This window comes from Coregonus clupeaformis, chromosome 15, assembly GCF_020615455.1.
Source record: "Coregonus clupeaformis isolate EN_2021a chromosome 15, ASM2061545v1, whole genome shotgun sequence".
Taxonomy (NCBI): Eukaryota; Metazoa; Chordata; class Actinopteri; order Salmoniformes; family Salmonidae; genus Coregonus; species Coregonus clupeaformis.
The window spans coordinates 3465175-3489281 of record NC_059206.1 but is presented as its reverse complement, the minus strand read 5'-3'; the positions used below and the strand labels follow the sequence as shown (position 1 = coordinate 3489281).

Here is a 24107-nt window from a genome sequence, read left to right as displayed (position 1 = left end):
AGCAGAGCACAGTAATAATCATGCCACAATCCACAGCAACGTTGACGCCACACACACACACCTTCCTGAGACCATTGTATCTCACCCTCACGATACCCTCCAGCAGTGTGTATGCACGTCATCTCTATCCCTTTATACACACACACACCAAAAAATGTGCTTTCACATTTCAGCAGAATACACATATCCCCAGCCTTTAACGGTATTCCCATATGAGAGGGATGAGCTTCATTGTCCTATAAACAGCTACCTTCTGAAAGGCCATTGTGAACACCACAGACACAGAGTGTTTGCATTGTGTGTTGTAATCACTGTGTGTTGTAATCACTGTGTATTGTAATCACTGTGTATTGTAACGGCCACTGTATTACTCTGCTGTAGTTAGTGTATAACACAGATCTCATTCTCAAAGGAACAAACAGCTGCATAGACAAATGCCTACAAACAGAAATACAGGCCGAGAGAAAAGGAGAGACTTCTTCATCACACATGCCAAGCACCTCTCCAGCATCTCTATAAGTGTGTGTGTGAGAGTGAGCGAGTGAGTGAGTGGATAAATGCATGTCAGTTGTGCTGTTGGAGAGGATGCACAGTATTTCTGTAGGTTCACATGTTACACAAGTTGGTTTTTATGCGATCTGTGCAGTGTGTGGATGCTCTCAGAATAACAACAGCAATCAACAGCAGAGAAGCAGATCAAAGTGTTGATGATGCTTGTCTTACCCTGATCCTCCTCATGGCTGCTACGATCTCCATACGACTGTTGGGCCTGGGAACATCCAGACTGCCCACATACTGAACAACACACACAAGAGACGTTATAGATAAGACAGCTATACAAAACACATAAGAGCACAGTTCTAGATCAGACAATACACTCAACATACAGTTATAGATGCAACAAAACACAACAACACAATGTTTTGATAACCATACTATAAAATGCATGACACCTCTCCCTGTAATTATCCTGTGTAAGTGGTTATGCATAGCCTAGTAGCCGATTGCAACCAATAATTCATTACATGTAGCCGTCTAATATTGTGTAAGCCTATATAACTAGTTATTTATTTTTCCACTGTTATTACACTGGTATATACACTTGTAGTGTTTTATTATAAGCATCTTGTAGGATTAATCTCAAATCATCAAACATTAGGCTTTATTATATGTGTTTTACTAACTTAAACGTCTGTAATAATGTTCTGTGTTTTCTGTTTTGCCTCCTTTTGAGCAATTAATGACCAATAGTTTGAGTAAGAACAGTCCATGTTGAGTACTCTGGTGAAAGTAGGCTACAGAGATGGAGGGAAATGTGAATGTTTGCAGGTTTGGAAAACTTACTCCTAGAAAGCATATTTGCAACATATGGGGGAGGGGGACATTTGACAAAGTATCTCAAGTCGCTAGAAATAAGTCACGTCGTTACCACAAACGTGCACCAGTCATGAGTTTTATAATGCAATCATGTAAAATGAAATGATAGGCTAGTCCTACCCCAAATGAGACCTTTGAAGTTGGACACCAAAATATAACGCGGCGGCAGAACTCTTTCAAGACGCGCAATGGGAAAGACAATAAATATAGGGAAAACATCAAAGTGCCTTGCTTATTCTAGAAAATGTAGATATACATTTCACCTTAGCTTGGAAATGTATCCCGTGTTGGTACGCCTCTTCATTATGGAGGGGGACCCGCGAATCCGCGACATCGTCCACCAGATTGTACCTGTTCCGTCCAGGCATCTTCAGTCCTATTCCCCTGGACCTTCTACCAAACGCGAGTGAAGGAAACAATATCAGAGAGCGATGTTAACATGGGAAAGAACACACGTTACGAGGCATATCCACCACTGACCCACTGAGATATGGCACACAGAGTGAGCTCCCCGTGGAGACCTGAGTCCATTGTTGCGATAGCTCCGCGAGAGTGGCGCTCAAAGCGCATGGAGGGGATCCCGTCCACCGAAGGGACAGATTTGGGCGCCTCTTTTTCTTTTATTCCAAGAGCGCCTAGTCTTGCTGCTGGCACTCCTTTTGTCAGTACAGGGTTCTCTGCTTAGCAAATCTATTCAAACCATAGACTGTCCAATACTAGACCACAATAGTAACTTCTCTCAATGCCCAGAAAGGTAGCCCTAGTATGGGTCTGTTGCAGGTGGCTGGTGGCCGCTTGCTGGTGGATGTCGCTTTCCGGGTGTTTTTGAATCTCGGTGATTGTTGATAGCGTTGACGCTGCGCCCTCGCGGTTCAAAGCCATATACATTAGTTCAGTGAGTCCGGATTGGAGCGAAATTCCAATACATGACGTAACCCAGTCTACTGGGAAAACGTCGCCAAATAAACCGTCAACCATAAATAATCGTACATGTCCCACCCTTTCTGTCCAGTCAACCCCATTTCTTTAAAATCATATCACAGTGTAACATGGTTTTTGACTTCTACTGATTTCAGATTGTTGAAACTCAGCCTGGTGAATGGCCTAATGAAGCCACATTTTGATTAACCATACCACTACATCACTGGCTACAATGTAGCAACTGTAGAGCTTACACTCTTAGAAAAAAGGGTTATTTGGGTTCTATATAGAACTTTTGGGTTATTTGGACGAGATTAAAGAACACTTTACTAAAAAAGGTTCTATATATATTATATAGGCCTACCTACCCAGTGAAGGCGAAGAACGTTGAGGGTTCTATCCAATGATGTATATAAACCCTGGATTGCTGATGCTATGTATTGGACATTAAGGGGCTTTGAAACCACCTGTCGGCCATATTGGCACTCCCCAGTAGTAGCAGTCCTCCATAGAAATGAATGGAATTCGACAGTATTTCAATTCAACGTTTCAAGGACAAAATGACATGTATAAATTATGGTGTCTGTAATAGAATAAATGTAGCTTCCAAAATAGTTTTTACAATGGAGGAGGAGTACCAAGAAGGCTGCGCTGTGGCTTCAATACAGCGCCCCTGTCAGTCCAGGGTTTATACACATCATTGTTTCTATCACTACCCCAGAGTGTAGGTCTAATGGGGATTTTAGAAATCAACAGCTAACAAAAGCTAACCAGTAACATCAAACTCTGAAATGACAGCTAGCATTCCTTTTTAATTTGTTTGAGCTGTTTTCCATTGACATTTATATCCATATTAATGATGCTGCTGCATGATTTCGCCTGGTCAGACAAATGGCTAGCTGACGTCCGACACCAGCTCTCTATGGCAAGGGGAATATCAAATTAATATTTTGCAACATTGTCTGAGTGGCAAACAACAAGGTTCAAACACACCCGTGCTGTTGCAAACTAAATGATAGCTAGAAGCAACAGAAAATAATGTGTTTAATAAAAGCATACACTCTTAGATAAAAAAAAAGGTGGTCTATATAGAACCTTTTGGTCAATTCAAAATATGAGTGCCATTCCGATAAAAAACAACTGCCAATCCATTCCATTGTGATGACACAAGAGGATGGTGGTTGAACCAACTTCCAAGTAGTGATGATGTGCAGGTTGACTGCAAATCATCACTATCCGCAGTCATATCCGCGTGGCGGGCGGGTTTAGGGTCATGAAATACAGTGCCTTCGGAAAGTATTCAGACCCCTTGACTTTTTCCACATTTTGTTAAGTTTACAGCCTTATTCTAAAATGGATTAAATAAATCTACACACAATACCCCATAATGACAAAGCAAAAACAGGTTTTTAAACATTTTTGCTAACTTATTCAAAATAAAAAACAGAAATACCGTATTTACATAAGTATTCAGACCCTTTGCTATGAGACTCGAAATTGAGCTCATGTGCATCCTGTTTCCATTGATCATCCTTGAGATGTTTCTACAACTTGTTTGGAGTCAACTTGTGGTAAATTCAAGTGATGGGACATGATTTGGAAAGGCACACACCTGTCTATATAAGGTCACACAGTTGACAGTGCATATCAGGGCAAAAACCAAGCCATGAGGTCGAAGGAATTGTCCGTAGAGCTCCCAGACAGGATTGTGTCGAGGCACAGTTCTGGGGAAGGGTACCAAAACATTTCTGCAGCATTGAAGATCCCCAGGAACACAGTGGCTTCCATCATTTTTAAATGGAAGAAGTTTGGAACCAAAAAGACTCTTCCTAGAGCTGGCCGCCCGGCCAAACTGAGCAATCGGGGGATAAGGGCCTTGGTCAGGGAGGTGACCAAGAACCCAAAGGTCACTCTGACAGAGCTCCAGAGTTCCTCTGTGGAGATGGGAGAACCTTCCAGAAGGACAACCATCTCTGCAGCACTCCACCAATCAGGCCTTTATGGTAGAGTGCAGGGACGGCCTGTTCAATAGGGCGATATGGGCGACGCACTGCCAAACGGGAAAAGGAAGGGATTTTTTTTCTAATAAATTATATCACGGCAACAGTAGTTATCAGTGTTCACGTCTGATCTGCCAGCCACTAAATGTCAAATCAGGCTAAAGTCGTGCTTCAAATGGCCCCGCCCGTTTTTGGGGCGATTTCAGTCAAGTTGAAAATCGCCCAGAAGTCTCTCATAGCCTGTCATGTAAAATCTATTTTTTTCAAATTTCAAAGCTTTCAATACATTCTCTATGGGTGTCTGTGGGCTTGCACTTACGCGCTTTCGTCATACGTGACGCAACCATGAACGTAACTAAGACAATAGCGGCTAGCAGCGTCTCTGTTGCGACCTGCAGTGTGGCGTATTGGTATAGACTTAGTTTACAAACATTCTGCCAACCATGGATTTCCAGTGGTTGGTTTTGGACTGATCTTGTTGATCGTGTACATACCCGCTACGAACGGACTAAATAATGAAAACGCTGCTGGCAGCGGAATCCCAATACAGCTGGGAGACTTGGCTGGATGACAGAGTCCCGGACAGAGAAGTGGAGCCGGCCGGCTTCACCCTGGTCAGAGCGGACCGATCCTGGTAAGAGAGCGACTCTGTACCCGACATTGAACTGCTTTCTGTGTCATTGCGACCTTACTATCTGCCCCGTGAGTTCCCCCAATTGTTTGTTACCGTTGTGTACTGTTGATAATCACAAGTTTACTGGAGAACTGAGACCAAGTAGAGACTTTGGACAGGGTGGATATGGTATAATAAAGGCAGTTTATTCAGAGGTAAAGATATCTGGAATCGCGTGCACGGACTCGTTCGTCAAACTCTTAGGGAAAGAGAGCCCCGAAAACATTGTGTGCAGACATTTTATACAATAAATGATGTAGGTTGAATCTAGTAGTTCTGATCTTCTGATTGGTCCTGATGAGTTGGGCGAGGTCCACTCCACTGTTGCATTGGCTCTGAGTCGGGTTCTCTGTCTTCAAATGTTCCGCCTAAAGAGAGGGGATTTGTGTGTGTGTGTGTGTGTGTGTGTTTAACAGTGATGATGTGTGTGTGTGTGTGTGTGTTATCAGTGATGATGTGTGTGTGTGTGTGTGTGTGTGTGTGTCCTCAGAGCAAGAACTCGTGAGTTGGAAGAACTGAGAGACCTATGGCGTGGGTGTTGTCCTTGGCCACCTGCTGACAAGGCTGACAAGATAGGACTCTTTTGTCCATTGTTATAGGATAGGAACAGCATTGATTGAAAACAAACGCCCAACACAAAATGGGTCATGCACAAGATTTTAGTCAGACCAAGCTATAACATTATATATTTACTACGACAGTACATTCAACCAAAAGCTAATATAACAAAGGCATCAGAGATTATTTATAATCTGTCACAGAAACTGGAATCCATCTCCCCAGATCAGTCAATAAATGCTTCTGGTATTGACTTATATGCTGCCCCTGTCTTCATGTTGTTGCTGGACATATCTTTTTTAAAATGTGTGTAGGTCACCTAAATCATCAGAAAAATTGCCCCTCCTGAGAATTTGTTCAGGAGCCGCCACTGGTAGAGTGGCCAGACAGAAGCCACTCCTCAGTAAAAGGCACATGACAGCCCACTTGGAGTTTGCCAAAAGGCACCTAAAGACTCTCAGACCATGAGAAACAAGATTCTCTGGTCTGATGAAACCAAAATGTAACTCTTTGGCCTGAATACTAAGCCTCACGTCTGGAGGAAACCTGCACCATCCCTATGGTGAAGCATGGTGGTGGCAGCATCATGCTGTGGGGATGATTTTCAGGATCAAGGGAAAGATGAACAGAGCAAAGTACAGAGAGATCCTTGATGAAAACCTGCTCCAGAGCGCTCAGGACCTCAGACTGGGGCGAAGGTTCACCTTCCAACAGGACAACGACCCTAAGCACACAGCCAAGAAAACGCAGGAGTGGCTTCGGGACAAGTCTCTGAATGTCCTTGAGTGGCCCAGACTTGAACCCGATCGAACATCTCTGGAGAGACCTGAAAATAGCTGTGCAGCGACGCTCCCCATCCAACCTGACAGAGCTTGAGAGGATCTGCAGAGAAGAATGGGAGAAACTCCCCAAATACAGGTGTGCCAAGCTTGTAGTGTCATACCCAAGAAGAATCGCTGCCAAAGGTGCTTCAACAAAGTACTGAGTAAATGGTCTGAATACTTATTTAAATGTAATATATCAGGTTTTTTTTTTATACATTTGCAAAAATTTATTAAAAAATAGTTGTTGCTTTGTCATTATGGGGTATTGTGTGTAGATTGATGAGGGGAAAACACAATTTAATACATTATAGAATAAGGCTGTAATGTAACAAAATATGGGAAAAGTCAAGGGGTCTGAATACTTTTCGAATGCACTGTATTGTGCGGATGAAGGGCGGGTGGGTGGCGGGCAGCTTGAATAAAGAGAAAACAATAGCCTACATAAAAAAATCCAGAAATGTATCATTCTTGTGCAATTTATAGCCTATCTATAGGCTACATTGAGCTTTTTCGTTCATTATTTTTTGGCTATCGGGCATTTTTGCGTAAACCTAAGCTTTAGGGTCTAACTGTAGCAACGCACCAAATAGTCTACAAACCAATCGCCAAATGCTTTTGGCAATGGGCAGAAAAAGTCGGAGTTTAATTCAATAAGAGAAAAGCTGCTAAATGGAGAGTTGGTGAAGTGGTAAAAGAGGATGATTGCAGTGCCAGCTATGTTATGTGTAATGATTGTGAGGCACGCTATACAAATTTGACAGTCACAAGACGGGGAATTCAAATAGGCCTATGGCACGTCAAGGGAACTGTAGCCTATACTGTTCAGATGGGTTAAATGGAAACTGAAATCTGGACACTAACAGTAAGTCTATAACCTCTCACATAGCCTTAATATTTACTCCAGCAGAATTAGGGCATTTCTTGCAGTAAAATTATAGGTCTACAACAAATGTAGCCTACATTTTGTCTTGGGAACAGGTGTGGAGAAATAGGATATATTTCTTTCAGCGTCTTGAGAGAACGCAAATGTGCAATTAGGGACCATCTGTAGAGGTGATATCTTTATCAGCATCATAAAAGCTGATAGTATTTCAACCACATAAAATATGCATCCAAGACGACCTGAAATCTTATCAAAAACATGTTGGGTCATTTTCACAGCTTTCTATTTCCTTACAACCGGTCTAACTGATGTCATTTGGACATTTTACACAGAAAATCTTCCAGTTTTTATTTAGTTATTGCATTTTCTCCCTAGTACATAAACATTTTTGCTCTGCGAAAGAAGTAAAGATGACAAAGAAAACTTTACCAACGTCAACTAGATTGAAGCATTCATTGTATACATTTATGACATTATTCCGGTGAGCAAGGGTTTATTTTAGTCTTCTAGGGCAACATATAGGCTAATGACTGAAGAGAAGCTGCATGTACAGTGGGGAGAACAAGTATTTGATACACTGCCGATTTTGCAGGTTTTCCTACTTACAAAGCATGTAGTGGTCTGTCATTTTTATCATAGGTACATTTCAACTGTGAGAGACGGAATCTAAAACAAAAATCCAGAAAATCACATTGTATGATTAAGTAATTAATTTGCATTTTATTGCATGACATAAGTATTTGATACATCAGAAAAGCAGAACTTAATATTTGGTACAGAAACCTTTGTTTGCAATTACAGAGATCATACGTTTCCTGTAGGTCTTGACCAGGTTTGCACACACTGCAGCAGGGATTTTGGCCCACTCCTCCATACAGACCTTCTCCAGATCCTTCAGGTTTTGGGGCTGTCGCTGGGCAATACGGACTTTCAGCTCCCTCCAAAGATTTTCTATTGGGTTCAGGTCTGGAGACTGGCTAGGCCACTCCAGGACCTTGAGATGCTTCTTACGGAGCCACTCCTTAGTTGCCCTGGCTGTGTGTTTTGGGTTGTTGTCATGCTGGAAGACCCAGCCACGACCCATCTTCAATGCTCTTACTGAGGGAAGGAGGTTGTTGGCCAAGATCTCGCGATACATGGCCCCATCCATCCTTCCCTCAATACGGTGCAGTCGTCCTGTCCCCTTTGCAGAAAAGCATCCCCAAAGAATTATGTTTCCACCTCCATGCTTCACGGTTGGGATGGTGTTCTTGGGGTTGTACTCATCCTTCTTCTTCCTCCAAACACGGTGAATGGAGTTTAGACCAAAAAGCTCTATTTTTGTCTCATCAGACCACATGACCTTCTCCCATTCCTCCTCTGGATCATCCAGATGGTCATTGGCAAACTTCAGACGGGCCTGGACATGCGCTGGCGCTCCTGAGTGGCGCAGTGGTCTAAGGCACTGCATCCCAGTGCTAACTGTGCCACTAGAGATCCTGGTTCGAATCCAGGCTCTGTCGCCGCCGGCCGCGACCGGGAGACTCATGGGCGGCGCACAATTGGCCCAGCGTCGTCCAGGGTAGGGGAGGGAATGGCCGGCAGGGATGTAGCTCAGTTGATAGAGCATGGCGTTTGCAACGCCAGGGTTGTGGGTTCGTTTCCCACGGGGGGCCAGTATAAAAAAAATATGTATTCACTAACTGTAAGTCGCTCTGGATAAGAGCGTCTGCTAAATGACTAAAATGAAAAATGTAAAATGTTGAGCAGGGGGACCTTGCGTGCGCTGCAGGATTTTAATCCATGACAGCGTAGTGTGTTACTAATGGTTTCCTTTGAGAATGTGGTCCCAGCTCTCTTCAGGTCATTGACCAGGTCCTGCCGTGTAGTTCTGGGCTGATCCCTCATCTTCCTCATGATCATTGATGCCCCACGAGGTGAGATCTTGCATGGAGCCCTAGACCGTCATCTTAAACTTCTTCCATTTTCTAATAATTGCGCCAACAGTTGTTGCCTTCTCACCAAGCTGCTTGCCTATTGTCCTGTAGCCCATCCCAGCCTTGTGCAGGTCTACAATTTTATCCCTGATGTCCTTACACAGCTCTCTGGTCTTGGCCATTGTGGAGAGATTGGAGTCTTTTTGATTGAGTGTGTGGACAGGTGTCTTTTATACAGGTAACGAGTTCAAACAGGTGCAGTTAATACAGGTAATGAGTGGAGAACAGGAGGGCTTCTTAAAGAAAAACTAACAGGTCTGTGAGAGCCGGAATTCTTACTGGTTGGTAGGTGATCAAATACTTATGTTATGCAATAAAATGCAAATTAATTACTTAAAAATCATACAATGTCATTTTCTGGATTTTTGTTTTAGATTCCGTCTCTCACAGTTGAAGTGTACCTATGATAAAAATTACAGACCTCTACATGCTTTGTAAGTAGGAAAACCTGCAAAATCGGCAGTGTATCAAATACTTGTTCTCCCCACTGTATATAATTATAGACAAGTTGACTAACAAATAGCCCACCAAAATGTCGGAAATTATAAGCAAAACATATCTGCTAAAAAAAATCACGCAACCCCTGTCAAAAAATCCTTCAGCTGTCTCTCACTAGCCTACAGACATTTTTTATATTTGCGGGTTTTAGCCAATTTATGCTTGCTCCTAAAATGCGATCCGTAGGCTCCATATAAAGGGTTTGACGCAAATGCGGAGCTCTTATTATACATCATTTATTATAAATAGATTATGTATAAATTATCTCCTCTCAGTCAGCAACAGTCTTCTAATGGCTTCACGAAACATAGGCTAGTCCCTCAATTGACTCCACACTGAAATAAAATAAACAATTAACTAATTGCCAATGTCAGGCTGGGTCTGTAGCTCTATTTGGCATATCCCATTATAAAAATAACATTTATTTGAAAGAGTTAGCTGGCTAGCTTGTAAAGTGGCAAATTAAAGTAGCCTTTTCTGTTTAGCTAGCTGCTTACAAACATGCTCAAATTCTAATAACACTTCATCTGGCCTATGGTTTATCATACTTTGGCTTCATGTATTTGAATTAAATAATAAACTTTGCTTACCTTAATACATTGAAAAATAACATGCTTAATGGTAAGCTACTTGCAAGTAGGCTAGTGGTACGTGGGTCAGCTGTATGTTCACCCGCACCAGCCCCCAATTGCTAAACCCAACTTATGCTTGCTCTGGAAATGTGATGCAATTGCTGAGCCTCTGGATCCTTGCAGAGGTCAAATGGAGCTCATTAAAGGCACTGCATGGTCAATCCAACATCTGCATTGGCCATGCAGCATTTATGGTGATATGGCCTCTGCAGAAGTCTAGGCATTCATACTTCTTGCGCATTGCGGAGCAGCACAGAGCTGTTGTGAAGGAAGTTGTCAAGGAAGTGAGTTTGTGTTTATACAGTGGGGGAAAAAAGTATTTAGTCAGCCACCAATTGTGCAAGTTCTCCCACTTAAAAAGATGAGAGAGGCCTGTCATTTTCATCATAGGTACACGTCAACTATGACAGACAAATTGAGGAAAAAAATCCAGAAAATCACATTGTAGGGATTTTTAATGAATTTATTTGCAAATTATGGTGGAAAATAAGTATTTGGTCACCTACAAACAAGCAAGATTTCTGGCTCTCACAGACCTGTAGCTTCTTCTTTAAGAGGCTCCTCTGTCCTCCACTCGTTACCTGTATTAATGGCACCTGTTTGAACTTGTTATCAGTATATAAAGACACCTGTCCACAACCTCAAACAGTCACACTCCAAACTCCACTATGGCCAAGACCAAAGAGCTGTCAAAGGACACCAGAAACAAAATTGTAGACCTGCACCAGGCTGGGAAGACTGAATCTGCAATAGGTAAGCAGCTTGGTTTGAAGAAATCAACTGTGGGAGCAATTATTAGGAAATGGAAGACATACAAGACCACTGATAATCTCCCTCGATCTGGGGCTCCACGCAAGATCTCACCCCGTGGGGTCAAAATGATCACAAGAACGGTGAGCAAAAATCCCAGAACCACACGGGGGGACCTAGTGAATGACCTGCAGAGAGCTGGGACCAAAGTAACAAAGCCTACCATCAATAACACACTACGCTGCCAGGGACTCAAATCCTGCAGTGCAAGACGTGTCCCCCTGCTTAAGCCAGTACATGTCCAGGCCTGTCTGAAGTTTGCTAGAGTGCATTTGGATGATCCAGAAGAGGATTGGGAGAATGTCATATGGTCAGATGAAACCAAAATAGAACTTTTTGGTAAAAACTCAACTCGTCGTGTTTGGAGGACAAAGAATGCTGAGTTGCATCCAAAGAACACCATACCTACTGTGAAGCATGGGGGTGGAAACATCATGCTTAGGGGCTGTTTTTCTGCAAAGGGACAAGGACGACTGATCCGTGTAAAGGAAATAATAAATGGGGCCATGTATCGTGAGATTTTGAGTGAAAACCTCCTTCCATCAGCAAGGGCATTGAAGATGAAACGTGGCTGGGTCTTTCAGCATGACAATGATCCCAAACACACCGCCCGGGCAACGAAGGAGTGGCTTCGTAAGAAGCATTTCAAGGTCCTGGAGTGGCCTAGCCAGTCTCCAGATCTCAACCCCATAGAAAATATTTGGAGGGGAGTTGAAAGTCCGTGTTGCCCAGCGACAGCCCCAAAACATCACTGCTCTAGAGGAGATCTGCATGGAGGAATGGGCCAAAATACCAGCAACAGTGTGTGAAAACCTTGTGAAGACTTACAGAAAACGTTTGACCTGTGTCATTGCCAACAAAGGGTATATAACAAAGTATTGAGAAACTTTTGTTATTGACCAAATACTTATTTTCCACCATAATTTGCAAATAAATTCATTAAAAATCCTACAATGTGATTTTCTGGATTTTCTTTTCTCATTTTGTCTGTCATAGTTGACGTGTACCTATGATGAAAATTACAGGCCTCTCTCATCTTTTTAAGTGGGAGAACTTGCACAATTGGTGGCTGACTAAATACTTTTTTCCCCCACTGTACAAGATCTCCCGCCCTCACCTACTGTCAACCACTCATGTCAATGAGGAGCAATATGGAGCCTCCACATTGTTCCAGAATTTGAGAGGTGCATGGCGATGCGGTATAGCGCTCAATTTGGCCTCTGCATGCCTCCAGAGGCTGTGGAATTGCGTCACATCATCCATACGGCGCCTCCAACCACATTTTCAGATCAAGCATAAATTGGCTTTAAGTCTTGGTGATTCAATAGACTAGTTAATCATTACATGACTTAACACAGTATCTGTTTTTCTCAGTCTGGCAGTAACCCACAACTATCAGAGGCAGAAGATGCCTCTTTAAACTGCATGTAAGTTGTTCTTCTATATCATAATAATTATGTCTGTATAGCATTTTGTCTTCATTTTGGCAGATAAACTGATGCTTATTTCTGGAGATGAACTCATGTTTTTGCTCCTTTTTTATTCTTCTCTGGAACCAGTCCAGCAGGAAGGTAGCCCAGCAGCTAAAAAGGCGCTGCATGGTCAATCCGTCATCTGCATTGGCCGTGCAACATTTCCGGTGATATGGCCTCTGCAGAAGTCAGGGCATTCATGCTTCTTGCGCATTGCCGAGCAGTGCAGAGCTGTTGTGAAGGAAGTTGTCAAGTGAGTTTGTGTTTATACAGGACCTCCCGCCCTCACCTACCGTCAACCAATCATGTCAATGTGGAGCTATACCTAGCCCTCCGCATTGTTAAAAAATTTGAGAGAAGCATGGCGATGCAGTACAGAGCTCAATTTGGCCGGATGCTGCGCAATTGCGTCACACCATACATATAGCGCCTCCAACCACATTTTCGGATCGAGCCCAATGGTGTCTGGTTCGAATCCCGCCTGAGCGCTAGTAAAAAAACAGAATTGATCTGACAACTGGAGGGCTTCTGGGTTCTCATCCCCAAAATATTCCCCTACCGTTGGGCCCTTAACCTCACAACATGCTCTCCATCCAGGGGCGCTGCATGCAGCTTGAACCTGTGCTTATTTAAATGTACATTTTAGTCATTTAGCAGACGCTCTTATCCAGAGCGACTTACAGTTAGTGAGTACATACATTATTTTTAATTTTTTCATACTGGCCCCCCGTGGGAATCGAACCTTTTTTCTAAGAGTGTACACTACAGTGAGTGTAAAATAGATGCTGTAGCTTAGTAACAATGTAGCACACAGTGTGAACAGTACCAACTATGGTGTTAGCATACAAGATACAGATGAAACAGAAAAAAGAATGAGGTGAAGCTGTTTCCAGGGTGACCGATGAAGGGATGTATTGAGTGAATATGGCCTGCTTTTACATACACACACAAAATATTAATTTAGCATATTTATTTGAAATATGTTAAACATTTATTATACGCTACCAATATGTATAATTCATTGGATAGCATTTGAAACCAAGCCTTTTTTTAAAGCTTTTTATCAGATCAGGCACGAATTTAAACATAATCAAGCACAAGTTTACTCAGGTGTCATATTCATGTGTAATAAGCCTAATCAAATGATATCTGGCATTTTAGCTGCAAATTTCTTCAGTGACACGAACACCAGACATATGCAGAAAGAGGCGAGTAAAGATGCATGGCTAAAGTAGTGCAAGCACATCCTCTACTGGTCAGATATAGAACTGCTCCAAAAGGAGGCTCAGCCGCAGGTACACTAGTGAGATTTCGCCATATCTTGGACTGGTACCTCCGATAGACCTAGCTACTCAAACTTAAACTACAGCTAACCTACAAACACAACCACTGATAACACACGACACACCATGTTCTAAAAAATAAACATGTTTAATACAAACAAAGGCCTTTCCAGTGATGTACAACTTTGATTAATCATCTTTTCACTTCTGTACAAATCAAAATGTAGATTTCATTACACCTCACAAAATAGTTTAAAAGAATGGTTCAAACAAAATACTGTACATTTATGTCAGTGCCATGATACTCTTAGGGAAACATAATATAAAACTCTGAATGTGAAATAAGGTGCTTTATCATAGGTGCCCAGTACATTGGGGATTCACTCTCAAAGGTAAAGTAAAGATGGTGAACTTGGATCATTATCTATTGACCGTGTGTGTGTGTGTGTGTGTGTGTGTGTGTGTGTGCGCATGTATCATGGACATGTATGTATGTATGTATACCGGTCAGTATTGGTGCTGTACTCCGTATTCGTCCATGATGTCTGGTCTGGGCATGACCAGGCCTCTCTCCTTCAGGGCCAGGTGTTTGGTCTTCTCTGCCTCCTGCCTGCTCTGCTGTTGCAGCCGCTGCTCCTCCAGGATGTCCTCGATACACACCTGCTGCAGACTGGTGTCACTCTCCTTCTCCAGGTCCTTCACAGGTATACACACACACTAAGACATTTGTGTATGTGTGTGTAGGAGAAGGGGGTAGTTGCATCCCAATATTGTGACCGGAGTATGGGCGAGTGGGTGTGTCGAAAGGAAAGTAGTGGGCGTGTTGAAAGGAGTGTGTGTCGAAAGGAAAGTAGCGGGTGTGTGGAAAGGAAAGGAGTGGGCATGTGGAAAGGAAAGGAGTGGGCATGTGGAAAGGAAAGGAGTGGGCATGTGGAAAGGAAAGTAGTGGGCATGTGGAAAGGAAAGGAAAGGAGTGGGCATGTGGAAAGGAAAGGAAAGGAGTGGGCATGTGGAAAGGAAAGGAGTGGGCATGTGGAAAGGAAAGGAGTGGGCATGTGGAAAGGAAAGTAGTGGGCATGTGGAAAGGAAAGTAGTGGGCGTGTCGAAAGGAGTGTGTGTGTCGAAAGGAAAGGAGCGGGCATGTGGAAAGGAAAGGAGCGGGCATGTGGAAAGGAAAGTAGTGGGCATGTGGAAAGGAAAGTAGTGGGCATGTGGAAAGGAAAGGAAAGGAGTGGGCATGTGGAAAGGAAAGTAGTGGGCATGTGGAAAGGAAAGGAGTGGGCATGTGGAAAGGAAAGGAGTGGGCATGTGGAAAGGAAAGGAGTGGGCATGTGGAAAGGAAAGGAAAGGAGTGGGCATGTGGAAAGGAAAGTAGTGGGCATGTGGAAAGGAAAGGAGTGGGCATGTGGAAAGGAAAGGAGTGGGCGTGTCGAAAGGAGTGTGTGTGTCGAAAGGAAAGTAGCGGGCATGTGGAAAGGAAAGGAGCGGGCATGTGGAAAGGAAAGTAGTGGGCATGTGGAAAGGAAAGGAGTGGGCATGTGGAAAGGAAAGTAGTGGGCATGTGGAAAGGAAAGTAGTGGGCATGTGGAAAGGAAAGTAGTGGGCATGTGGAAAGGAAAGGAGTGGGCATGTGGAAAGGAAAGGAGTGGGCATGTGGAAAGGAAAGGAGCGGGCATGTGGAAAGGAAAGTAGCGGGCATGTGGAAAGGAAAGGAAAGGAGTGGGCATGTGGAAAGGAAAGGAAAGGAGTGGGCATGTGGAAAGGAAAGTAGTGGGCATGTGGAAAGGAAAGTAGTGGGCATGTGGAAAGGAAAGGAGCGGGCATGTGGAAAGGAAAGTAGCGGGCATGTGGAAAGGAAAGTAGCGGGCATGTGGAAAGGAAAGGAAAGGAGTGGGCATGTGGAAAGGAAAGGAAAGGAGTGGGCATGTGGAAAGGAAAGTAGTGGGCATGTGGAAAGGAAAGTAGTGGGCATGTGGAAAGGAAAGTAGTGGGCATGTGGAAAGGAAAGTAGTGGGCATGTGGAAAGGAAAGTAGTGGGCATGTGGAAAGGAAAGTAGTGGGCATGTGGAAAGGAAAGTAGTGGGCATGTGGAAAGGAAAGGAGCGGGCATGTGGAAAGGAAAGTAGCGGGCATGTGGAAAGGAAAGGAAAGGAGTGGGCATGTGGAAAGGAAAGGAGTGGGCATGTGGAAAGGAAAGTAGTGGGCATGTGGAAAGGAAAGTAGTGGGCATGTGGAAAGGAAAGTAGTGGGCATGTGGAAAGGAAAGTAGTGGGCATGTGGAAAGGAAAGGAGTGGGCATGTGGAAAGGAAAGGAGTGGGCATGTGGAAAGGAAAGGAGTGGGCATGTGGAAAGGAAAGGAGTGGGCATGTGGAAAGGAAAGGAGTGGACATGTGGAAAGGAAAGTAGTGGGCGTGTCAAAAGTGCTCTGCTATAGGTTAGACAGTTTTGACTGAGCTATGTTTTACATTTACGTCATTTAGCAGACGCTCTTATCCAGAGCGACTTACAAATTCTCTTTTCCTTCCGTTTCTTGCCATGCAACTATCGTACATTGAGCTACTGTACCGCGAGAGTTTGGACTTCTGTTTTGAAGCCAGAGGATGGGTCTGAGTTGTATTTCACTGTTAGTTTTACACAAATAATTGTAAATGTTCAGTTATAAAACGGACAATAGCAGCTTACTATCGACTCGTAGTGCAGCCCAATCAGCCACGAAAAACAGTCTTAAGTGGCAACAAATCTGCCCAAATAGCCGATTCGCTTTTCATACACCCACTCCCCCATACTCCGGTCGCCATATTGGGATGCAACTACCCATACTTGGAGTGTAGAGGGGGGTCTATGTGTGTGTGTTGCCGACTTACGATCTCCCCCAGGAGGACGACGTTCTCTCCCCTGACGATGAAGATTCCTCGAGGGATGTCTCCATACCTCTTGCCCACGTGGATCCGCTCCACCGTCTGCTGTAGCACCAGGTTGGCTACACACACACAAACACGCAAAAATGCTTGGTTGCTTTCCGACTATGTGGTATGCAATACAATGGTATTGCAATGCAATGGTCCGAATACTTACATACCAAACTGATCAATGCTTCTGAGAAAGCCGATCAATGTTCTTCCATCTCTGAGCAGGACGAGATGTTTTTCTGTAAATTGAAACATGCAGTAAAATCATTGCATTGCATATGATGCAATTACTATGGTTTTAAGTGTGCATTTTTGTTGGTGGCTTATGAAAAGAGAACATGATTATTAATGGTTAGATTAGTAGCCTACTGGTCATGTTCTGCTTACAATTGCGGCCTACAGCCGTTGCCCCAGACATAGGGAGGTAGCTATGCAGGCTACTGACAGTTGATCTGATAACAGTGTTCAGGTGTGTACTCATCGGAGTGCCAGGTGCGCACATCATGTCCTCTGGTAATGCCATGTGTGTGCATGTCATGTTGGCACTGCTTTAGAAGCTGTTATCTAACAAATATATCAATGGACATTATTTCGAAAACCCTCTACCAGAACCAACCAACAGCCAGTGGTAGAAACCGGTGCATCTCAACACAACACCGGCTAGCGGCGTAAGCAAGCCTTGGAGTGGCCATGCAGCGCCATCGACTTACTATCGATATCCTCGATGAGGCTGGCTGTTCCTGGCATGTAGTTCATTTTTGGTCGGCTTGTAAATCTCATGTACACGATGTTTGGTGCAAATTTAGAGGGGTTATTTGCTGTTGTGTCACTGTCCTTTCAGGCCATGGAATTCTCGTGCAGTTCGGTTCGGGCGACGATGAAACACTTCCTGTTATGTAACGTACGCACGAGACAGTTGGGTAGCCCCGTTCTCTGCTACTATTGGTCAAACCAAATTTGACGCCGCTTGAGGTTTTAATTCTAGAGTGGTTATTACATAATATATTTATTTGTCTGTATGTTATAATATTAAACTCGAATAGACACCAATAATAATTTATATTATCTTCAAAATCCTTTTCCACCCAATTCTTATCCCTGTATAATACCATGGTTGTCACTAGTTACCACAGCTACAAAGTCGAAATTGGTCTTAATTTAAGGTTAGGGTTAGGCATAAGGTTAGCAGTGTGGTTAAAGTTAGGGGTAAATTTAGGCTTAGATTTAAAAACAGATTGTAAGAAGATAAAACATTTTTAAAAATAGGTGGGGTTTAGTCATAATTATGACTTTGTGGCTGTGGTAACTAGGGACGACCCAGTACCATTCTTGGTTGGTTTCATTTTCCCATTCCCCCAGTGACGCCAAAAGTGTGAGATAATGTATTCATGTTAGGAGTTTGACCATGGATGGAAATTCTGGCCATTATCTGCGTTCTATAAAATACAAATATATTACTGTCTTTAACTCTCTTACTGCTTCTGTTGGTCTACTCATTCTTCTCTAAGTTCCCACAGAGACTATACCATATGGACTAATTTAACCCAAAGATCCCAGTCACTGCTGTGCTGCTTTCCTCTGCTGGAACATACACTGAGTGTACAAAACATTAGAAACACCTACTTCTTCCATTACATATTGATGTCACCTGTTAAATCCACTTAAATCAGTGTAGATGAAGGGGAGGAGACAGGTTAAAGAATGATTTTTAAGCTTTGAGACAATTGAGACATGGATTGTGTATGTGTGCCATTCAGAGGGTGAATGGGCAAGACAAAATATTTAAGTGCCTTTGAACGGTACAGTGGGGAAAAAAAGTATTTAGTCAGCCTCCAATTGTGCAAGTTCTCCCACTTAAAAAGATGAGAGAGGCCTGTAATTTTCATCATAGGTACACGTCAACTATGACAGACAAAATGAGGGAAAAAAATCCAGAAAATCACATTGTAGGATTTTTAATGAATTTATTTGCAAATTATGGTGGAAAATAAGTATTTGGTCAATAACAAAAGTTTCTCAATACTTTGTTATATACCCTTTGTTGGCAATGACACAGGTCAAACATTTTCTGTAAGTCTTCACAAGGTTTTCACACACTGTTGCTGGTATTTTGGCCCATTCCTCCATGCAGATCTCCTCTAGAGCAGTGATGTTTTGGGGCTGTCGCTGGGCAACACAGACTTTCAACTCCCTCCAAAGATTTTCTATGGAGTTGAGATCTGGAGACTGGCTAGGCCACTCCAGGACCTTGAAATGCTTCTTACGAAGCCACTCCTTCGTTGCCCGGGCGGTGTGTTTGGGATCATTGTCATGCTGAAAGACCCAGCCACGTTTCATCTTCAATGCCCTTGCTGATGGAAGGAGGTTTTCACTCAAAATCTCACGATACATGGCCCCATTCATTCTTTCCTTTACACGGATCAGTCGTCCTGGTCCCTTTGCAGAGAAACTGCCCCAAAGCATGATGTTTCCACCCCCATGCTTCACAGTAGGTATGGTGTTCTTTGGATGCAACCAAAAAGTTCTATTTTGGTTTCATCTGACCATATGACATTCTCCCAATCCTCTTCTGGATCATCCAAATGCACTCTAGCAAACTTCAGACGGGCCTGGACATGTACTGGCTTAAGCAGGGGGACACGTCTTGCACTGCAGGATTTGAGTCCCTGGCGGCGTAGTGTGTTACTGATGGTAGGCTTTGTTACTTTGGTCCCAGCTCTCTGCAGGTCATTCACTAGGTCCCCCTGTGTGGTTCTGGGATTTTTGCTCACCTCACTTGTGATCATTTTGACCCCACTGGGTGAGATCTTGCGTGGAGCCCCAGATCGAGGGAGATTATCAGTGGTCTTGTATGTCTTCCATTTCCTAATAATTGCTCCCACAGTTGATTTCTTCAAACCAAGCTGCTTACCTATTGCAGATTCAGTCTTCCCAGCCTGGTGCAGGTCTACAATTTTGTTTCTGGTGTCCTTTGACAGCTCTTTGGTCTTGGCCATAGTGGAGTTTGGAGTGTGACTGTTTGAGGTTGTGGACAGGTGTCTTTTATACTGATAACAAGTTCAAACAGGTGCCATTAATACAGGTAACGAGTGGAGGACAGAGGAGCCTCTTAAAGAAGAAGTTACAGGTCTGTGAGAGCCAGAAATCTTGTGTCACGCCCTGGCTCTGGGGACTCTTATATGTTGAGCCAGGGTGTGTAGGGTCTTTGTTTTGTGTTCTATGTTCAGTTTCTAGTTCATGTGTTTTCTATGTTGGCCGGGGTGGTTCCCAATCAGAGGCAACGTGAATCAGCTGTTGCTTGTTTTCTCTGATTGGGAACCATACTTAGGCAGCCTTTTGTGCACTTGTCATTTGTGGGATCTTGTTCCGTGTAGGTTTGTGTGTTTATGACCGAGGACTTCACGTTTCGTTTTGTTGTTTTTGTTGTTTGTATCATGTTGCTAAGTACACATTAAAAAGATGTACGCATATCACGCTGCGCCTTGATCCGTTGCTTACGACGATCGTGACAGAAGATCCCACCATAACAGGACCAAGCAGCGTGTTTCGGAGCAAACGCCGGGTAAGGAGCTGGAGAAGTTGGCGATGGCCCAGGTGGGCCAATGGTGGTCCTGGGAGGACATGTTCGCGGGCAAAGGGCCATGGGCAAAGGTTAAAGCCCTGGCGAGAGAGGAGGTACGGCGCCAACAGTGTCATCGTCGGACAGGCGAGAGGCACCCCCAATAAAAATTTTTTGGGGGGGGGCACACGGCATGGACGATGGGGCTGCTGGAGGCAGCTACAGGGCGTATCTGCAGAATAGGAGAGGAGGCCACCAGGTTACGGGGGCTATTGGTCATGAGGGAGCAGGAGTTAGTTGGTCAGAGGGAGGAGCTACTGGAGGCGATAAGGGAGAAGGAGAGAGTAGAGGCACGGCGAGAGGAACTGAGTAGGCAGCAGAGGGAGCGGAGGTTTATGAGGAAACCCAGTCCCGCTCCTCGCACCAAGCAAATGGTGTGTGACACCAGTCCGGTCCGGCCCGTTCCTGATCCCCGCACTAAGTTAGTGGTGCGTGTTCCCAGTCCGGCCCGACCCGTTCCTGCTCCCTGCACTAAGTTAGTGGTGCGTGTTCCCAGTACGGCCCAACCCGTTCCTGCTCCCCGCACTAAGTTAGTGGTAAGTGTTCCCAGTACGGCCTAACCCGTTCCTGCTCCCCGCACTAAGTTAGTGGTGCGTGTTCCCAGTACGGCCCAACCCGTTCCTGCTCCCCGCACTAAGTTAGTGGTGCGTGTTCCCAGTACGGCCCAACCCGTTCCTGCTCCCCGCACTAAGTTAGTGGTGCGTGTTCCCAGTCCGGCCCGGCCTGTTCCTGCCCCTCGCACCAAGCCAGTGGTGCGCGTCGCCAGCCCGGCCCGGCCTGTTCCTGCCCCTCGCACCAAGCCTGTGGTGCGCGACGCCAGCCCGGCCCGGCCTGTTCCTGCCCCTCGCACCAAGCCTGTGGTGCGCGTCGCCAGCCCGGCCCGTTCCTGCTCCCCGCACCAAGCCAGTGGTGCGCGTTGCCAGCCCGGTCCGGCCCGTTCCTGCTCCCCGCACCAAGCCAGTGGTGCGCGTCGTCAGCCCGGTCCGGCCCATTCCTGCTCCCCGCACCAAGCCTGTGGTGCGCGTTGTCAGTCCGGCACAGCCCGTGCCTGTTTCACCGGTGCCTGGTCAGGTACCGGTCAGCTGCTCCACACCGGAGCCTAAGCAATCCGCTCCACCGATGTCCAGTCCAGCTCCAGCCAGCGGGGCCAGACCAGACCAGGGGCGCTATGGGGGGGTAGTTAGAGGGTGGTGGTCACGCCCGGAGCCGCATCCGCCTCCGAGGCGGAATGCCCACCCGGCCCCTCCCCTGTTGGATTTAGTTGGCGCGGTCGCAGTCCGCGCCTTTGGGGGGGGTACTGTCACGCCCTGGCTCTGGGGACTCTTATATGTTGAGCCAGGGTGTGTAGGGTCTATGTTTTGTGTTCTATGTTCAGTTTCTAGTTCATGTGTTTTCTATGTTGGCCGGGGTGGTTCCCAATCAGAGGCAACATGAATCAGCTGTTGCTTGTTGTCTCTGATTGGGACCATACTTAGGCAGCCTTTTGTGCACTTGTCATTTGTGGGATCTTGTTCCGTGTAGGTTTGTGTGTTTATGACCGAGGACTTCACGTTTCGTTTTGTTGTTTTTGTTGTTTGTATCGTGTTGCTAAGTACACATTAAAAAGATGTACGCATATCACGCTGCGCCTTGGTCCGTTGCTTACGACGATCGTGACATCTTGCTTGTTTGTAGGTGACCAAATACTTATTTTCCACCATAATTTGCAAATAAATTCATAAAAAATCCTACAATGTAATTTTCTGGATTTTTTTTCCTCAATTTGTCTGTCATTGTTGACGTGTACCTATGATGAAAATTACAGGCCTCTCTCATCTTTTTAAGTGGGAGAACTTGCACAATTGGTGGCTGACTAAATACTTTTTTCCCCCACTGTATATGGTAGTAGGTGCCAGGCGCACCAGTTTGAGTGCATCAAGAACAGCAATGCAGTCAACAGTTTCCCATGTGTATCAAGAATGGTCCATCACCCAAAGGACATCCAGCCAACTTGACACAACTGTGTGAAGCATTGGAGTCAACATGGACCAGCATCCCTGTAGAAACGCTTTCGACACCTTGTATAGTCCATGCCCCTATACTGTTCTAAGGGGAAAACAGAGTGCAACTCAATATTAGGAAGGTGTTCCTAATGTTTTGTACACTCAGTGTACCGTAGGCCTACTCATGATTTCACAAAGATGGATGCCTGCAGATAGCCTGGCTGACACCAAATGGAGAGTTGCCTTTAGGGGGCACTAGTGGCCAAATGTAATATCTTTGGATAAATCCTAAGTAAGAAAACAACATGTTATAGGCCTACATTTTTATCCTCAAACTAACTCGATAGAATTGAAGGACATGTGCTTAACCATCTATTAGTGCTTAGGCCTACAGTTTACATTGACATCTGAGTAATTTAGCAGACGCTCTTCTCCAGAACGACTTCCGGTTAGCTAGGTGGGACAACCACATATGTCAGTCATTTTTTCTCAATAAAGTAGCTATTGGCAAAGTCAATGGAAGGGCCAAGAGTCCAGAGGTGGCAGAACGGAGTACTCAGGTTGGGGTGTAGGGTTTGAACATAGCCTGAAGGTAGGGAGGGGCAGATCCCCTTGCTGCTCTGTAGGCAAGCAACATGGTCTTGTAGTGGATGCGAGCTTGGAATGGAAGCCAGTGGAGTGTGCAGAGGAGTTTGTGATCTTTGGTTTAATGTTTACACTCTGAGTTGTCCTGAGCTGCTGAGGAATCACTGTACTGCTGAACATCATTTCACCCTGACACTCAGGGTTTGGGCCCTGAGGGATGGAGGAGAGAGAATGAGTAGGAAACCCAGAACCCCAGCTCACACTGCAGAGATAGAAGAGAGAGAGATAGAGAGAACCCCAGCTCACTCTGCAGAGATGGAAGAGAGAGAGAGACAGAACCCCAGCTCACTCTGCAGAGATGGAAGAGAGAGAGAGACAGAACCCCAGCTCACTCTGCAGAGATGGAAGAGAGAGAGAGACAGAACCCCAGCTCACACTGCAGAGATGGAAGAGAGAGAGAGACAGAACCCCAGCTCACTCTGCAGAGATGGAAGAGAGAGAGAGACAGAACCCCAGCTCACACTGCAGAGATGGAAGAGAGAGAGAAACAGAACCCCAGCTCACTCTGCAGAGATGGAAGAGAGAGAGAGACAGAACCCCAGCTCACTCTGCAGAGATGGAAGAGAGATAGAGAGAACCCCAGCTCACACTGCAGAGATGGAAGAGAGAGAGAGACAGAACCCCAGCTCACTCTGCAGAGATGGAAGAGAGAGAGAGAGACAGAACCCCAGCTCACTCTGCAGAGATGGAAGAGAGAGAGAGACAGAACCCCAGCTCACACTGCAGAGATGGAAGAGAGAGAGAGACAGAACCCCAGCTCACACTGCAGAGATGGAAGAGAGAGAGAGAGAGAGAGAGAGAGAGAGAGAGAGAGAGAGAGAGAGAGAGAGAGAGAGAGAGACAGAACCCCAGCTCACACTGCAGAGAGAGAGAGAGAGAGAGAGAGAGAGAGAGAGAGAGAGAGAGAGAGAGACAGAGACCCCAGCTCACTCTGCAGAGATGGAGAAGAGAGAGAGAGAGAACGCCAGACACTGCAGAGATGGAAGAGCGATAGAGAGAACCCCAGCTCACACTGCAGAGATGGGAGAGAGAGAGAGAGAGAGA

At 45.0% G+C, this 24107-nt stretch overlaps 2 protein-coding genes across 4 annotated transcripts in view; both read right to left on the bottom strand.

Moving 5' to 3' along the window:
- Window positions 1-2242, bottom strand: part of si:dkey-34e4.1 (carboxyl-terminal PDZ ligand of neuronal nitric oxide synthase protein) — a 150473-nt gene extending 148231 nt beyond the window's left edge. The window contains exons 1-2 of the mRNA XM_041897696.2: window positions 1641-2242; window positions 724-795 (exon numbers count right to left, since the gene is read on the bottom strand). Of these exons, the coding sequence (XP_041753630.1) occupies window positions 724-795; window positions 1641-1745 (177 nt within the window). The 5' untranslated portion in view covers window positions 1746-2242. The remainder of the gene's footprint in view (window positions 1-723; window positions 796-1640) is intronic.
- An 11794-nt stretch (window positions 2243-14036) lies between these two features.
- LOC121583205 (U6 snRNA-associated Sm-like protein LSm1) lies at window positions 14037-17705 on the bottom strand. 3 transcript variants are annotated; one of them, XM_041899400.2, is made up of 4 exons: window positions 17528-17705; window positions 16988-17056; window positions 16773-16888; window positions 14037-14624 (listed from the first exon to the last, which is right to left on the bottom strand). In XM_041899400.2, exons 1-4 carry the CDS (start codon window positions 17595-17597, stop codon window positions 14415-14417), a joined length of 465 nt encoding a protein of 154 aa, XP_041755334.1. In that variant the 5' UTR covers window positions 17598-17705; the 3' UTR covers window positions 14037-14414. The 3 variants fall into 3 exon arrangements, with proteins under 3 accessions (XP_041755334.1, XP_041755335.1, XP_041755336.1); XM_041899401.2 differs by having other exon boundaries at window positions 14037-14603; XM_041899402.2 differs by having other exon boundaries at window positions 14037-14570.
- Between the last annotated feature and the right edge of the window lie 6402 nt (window positions 17706-24107).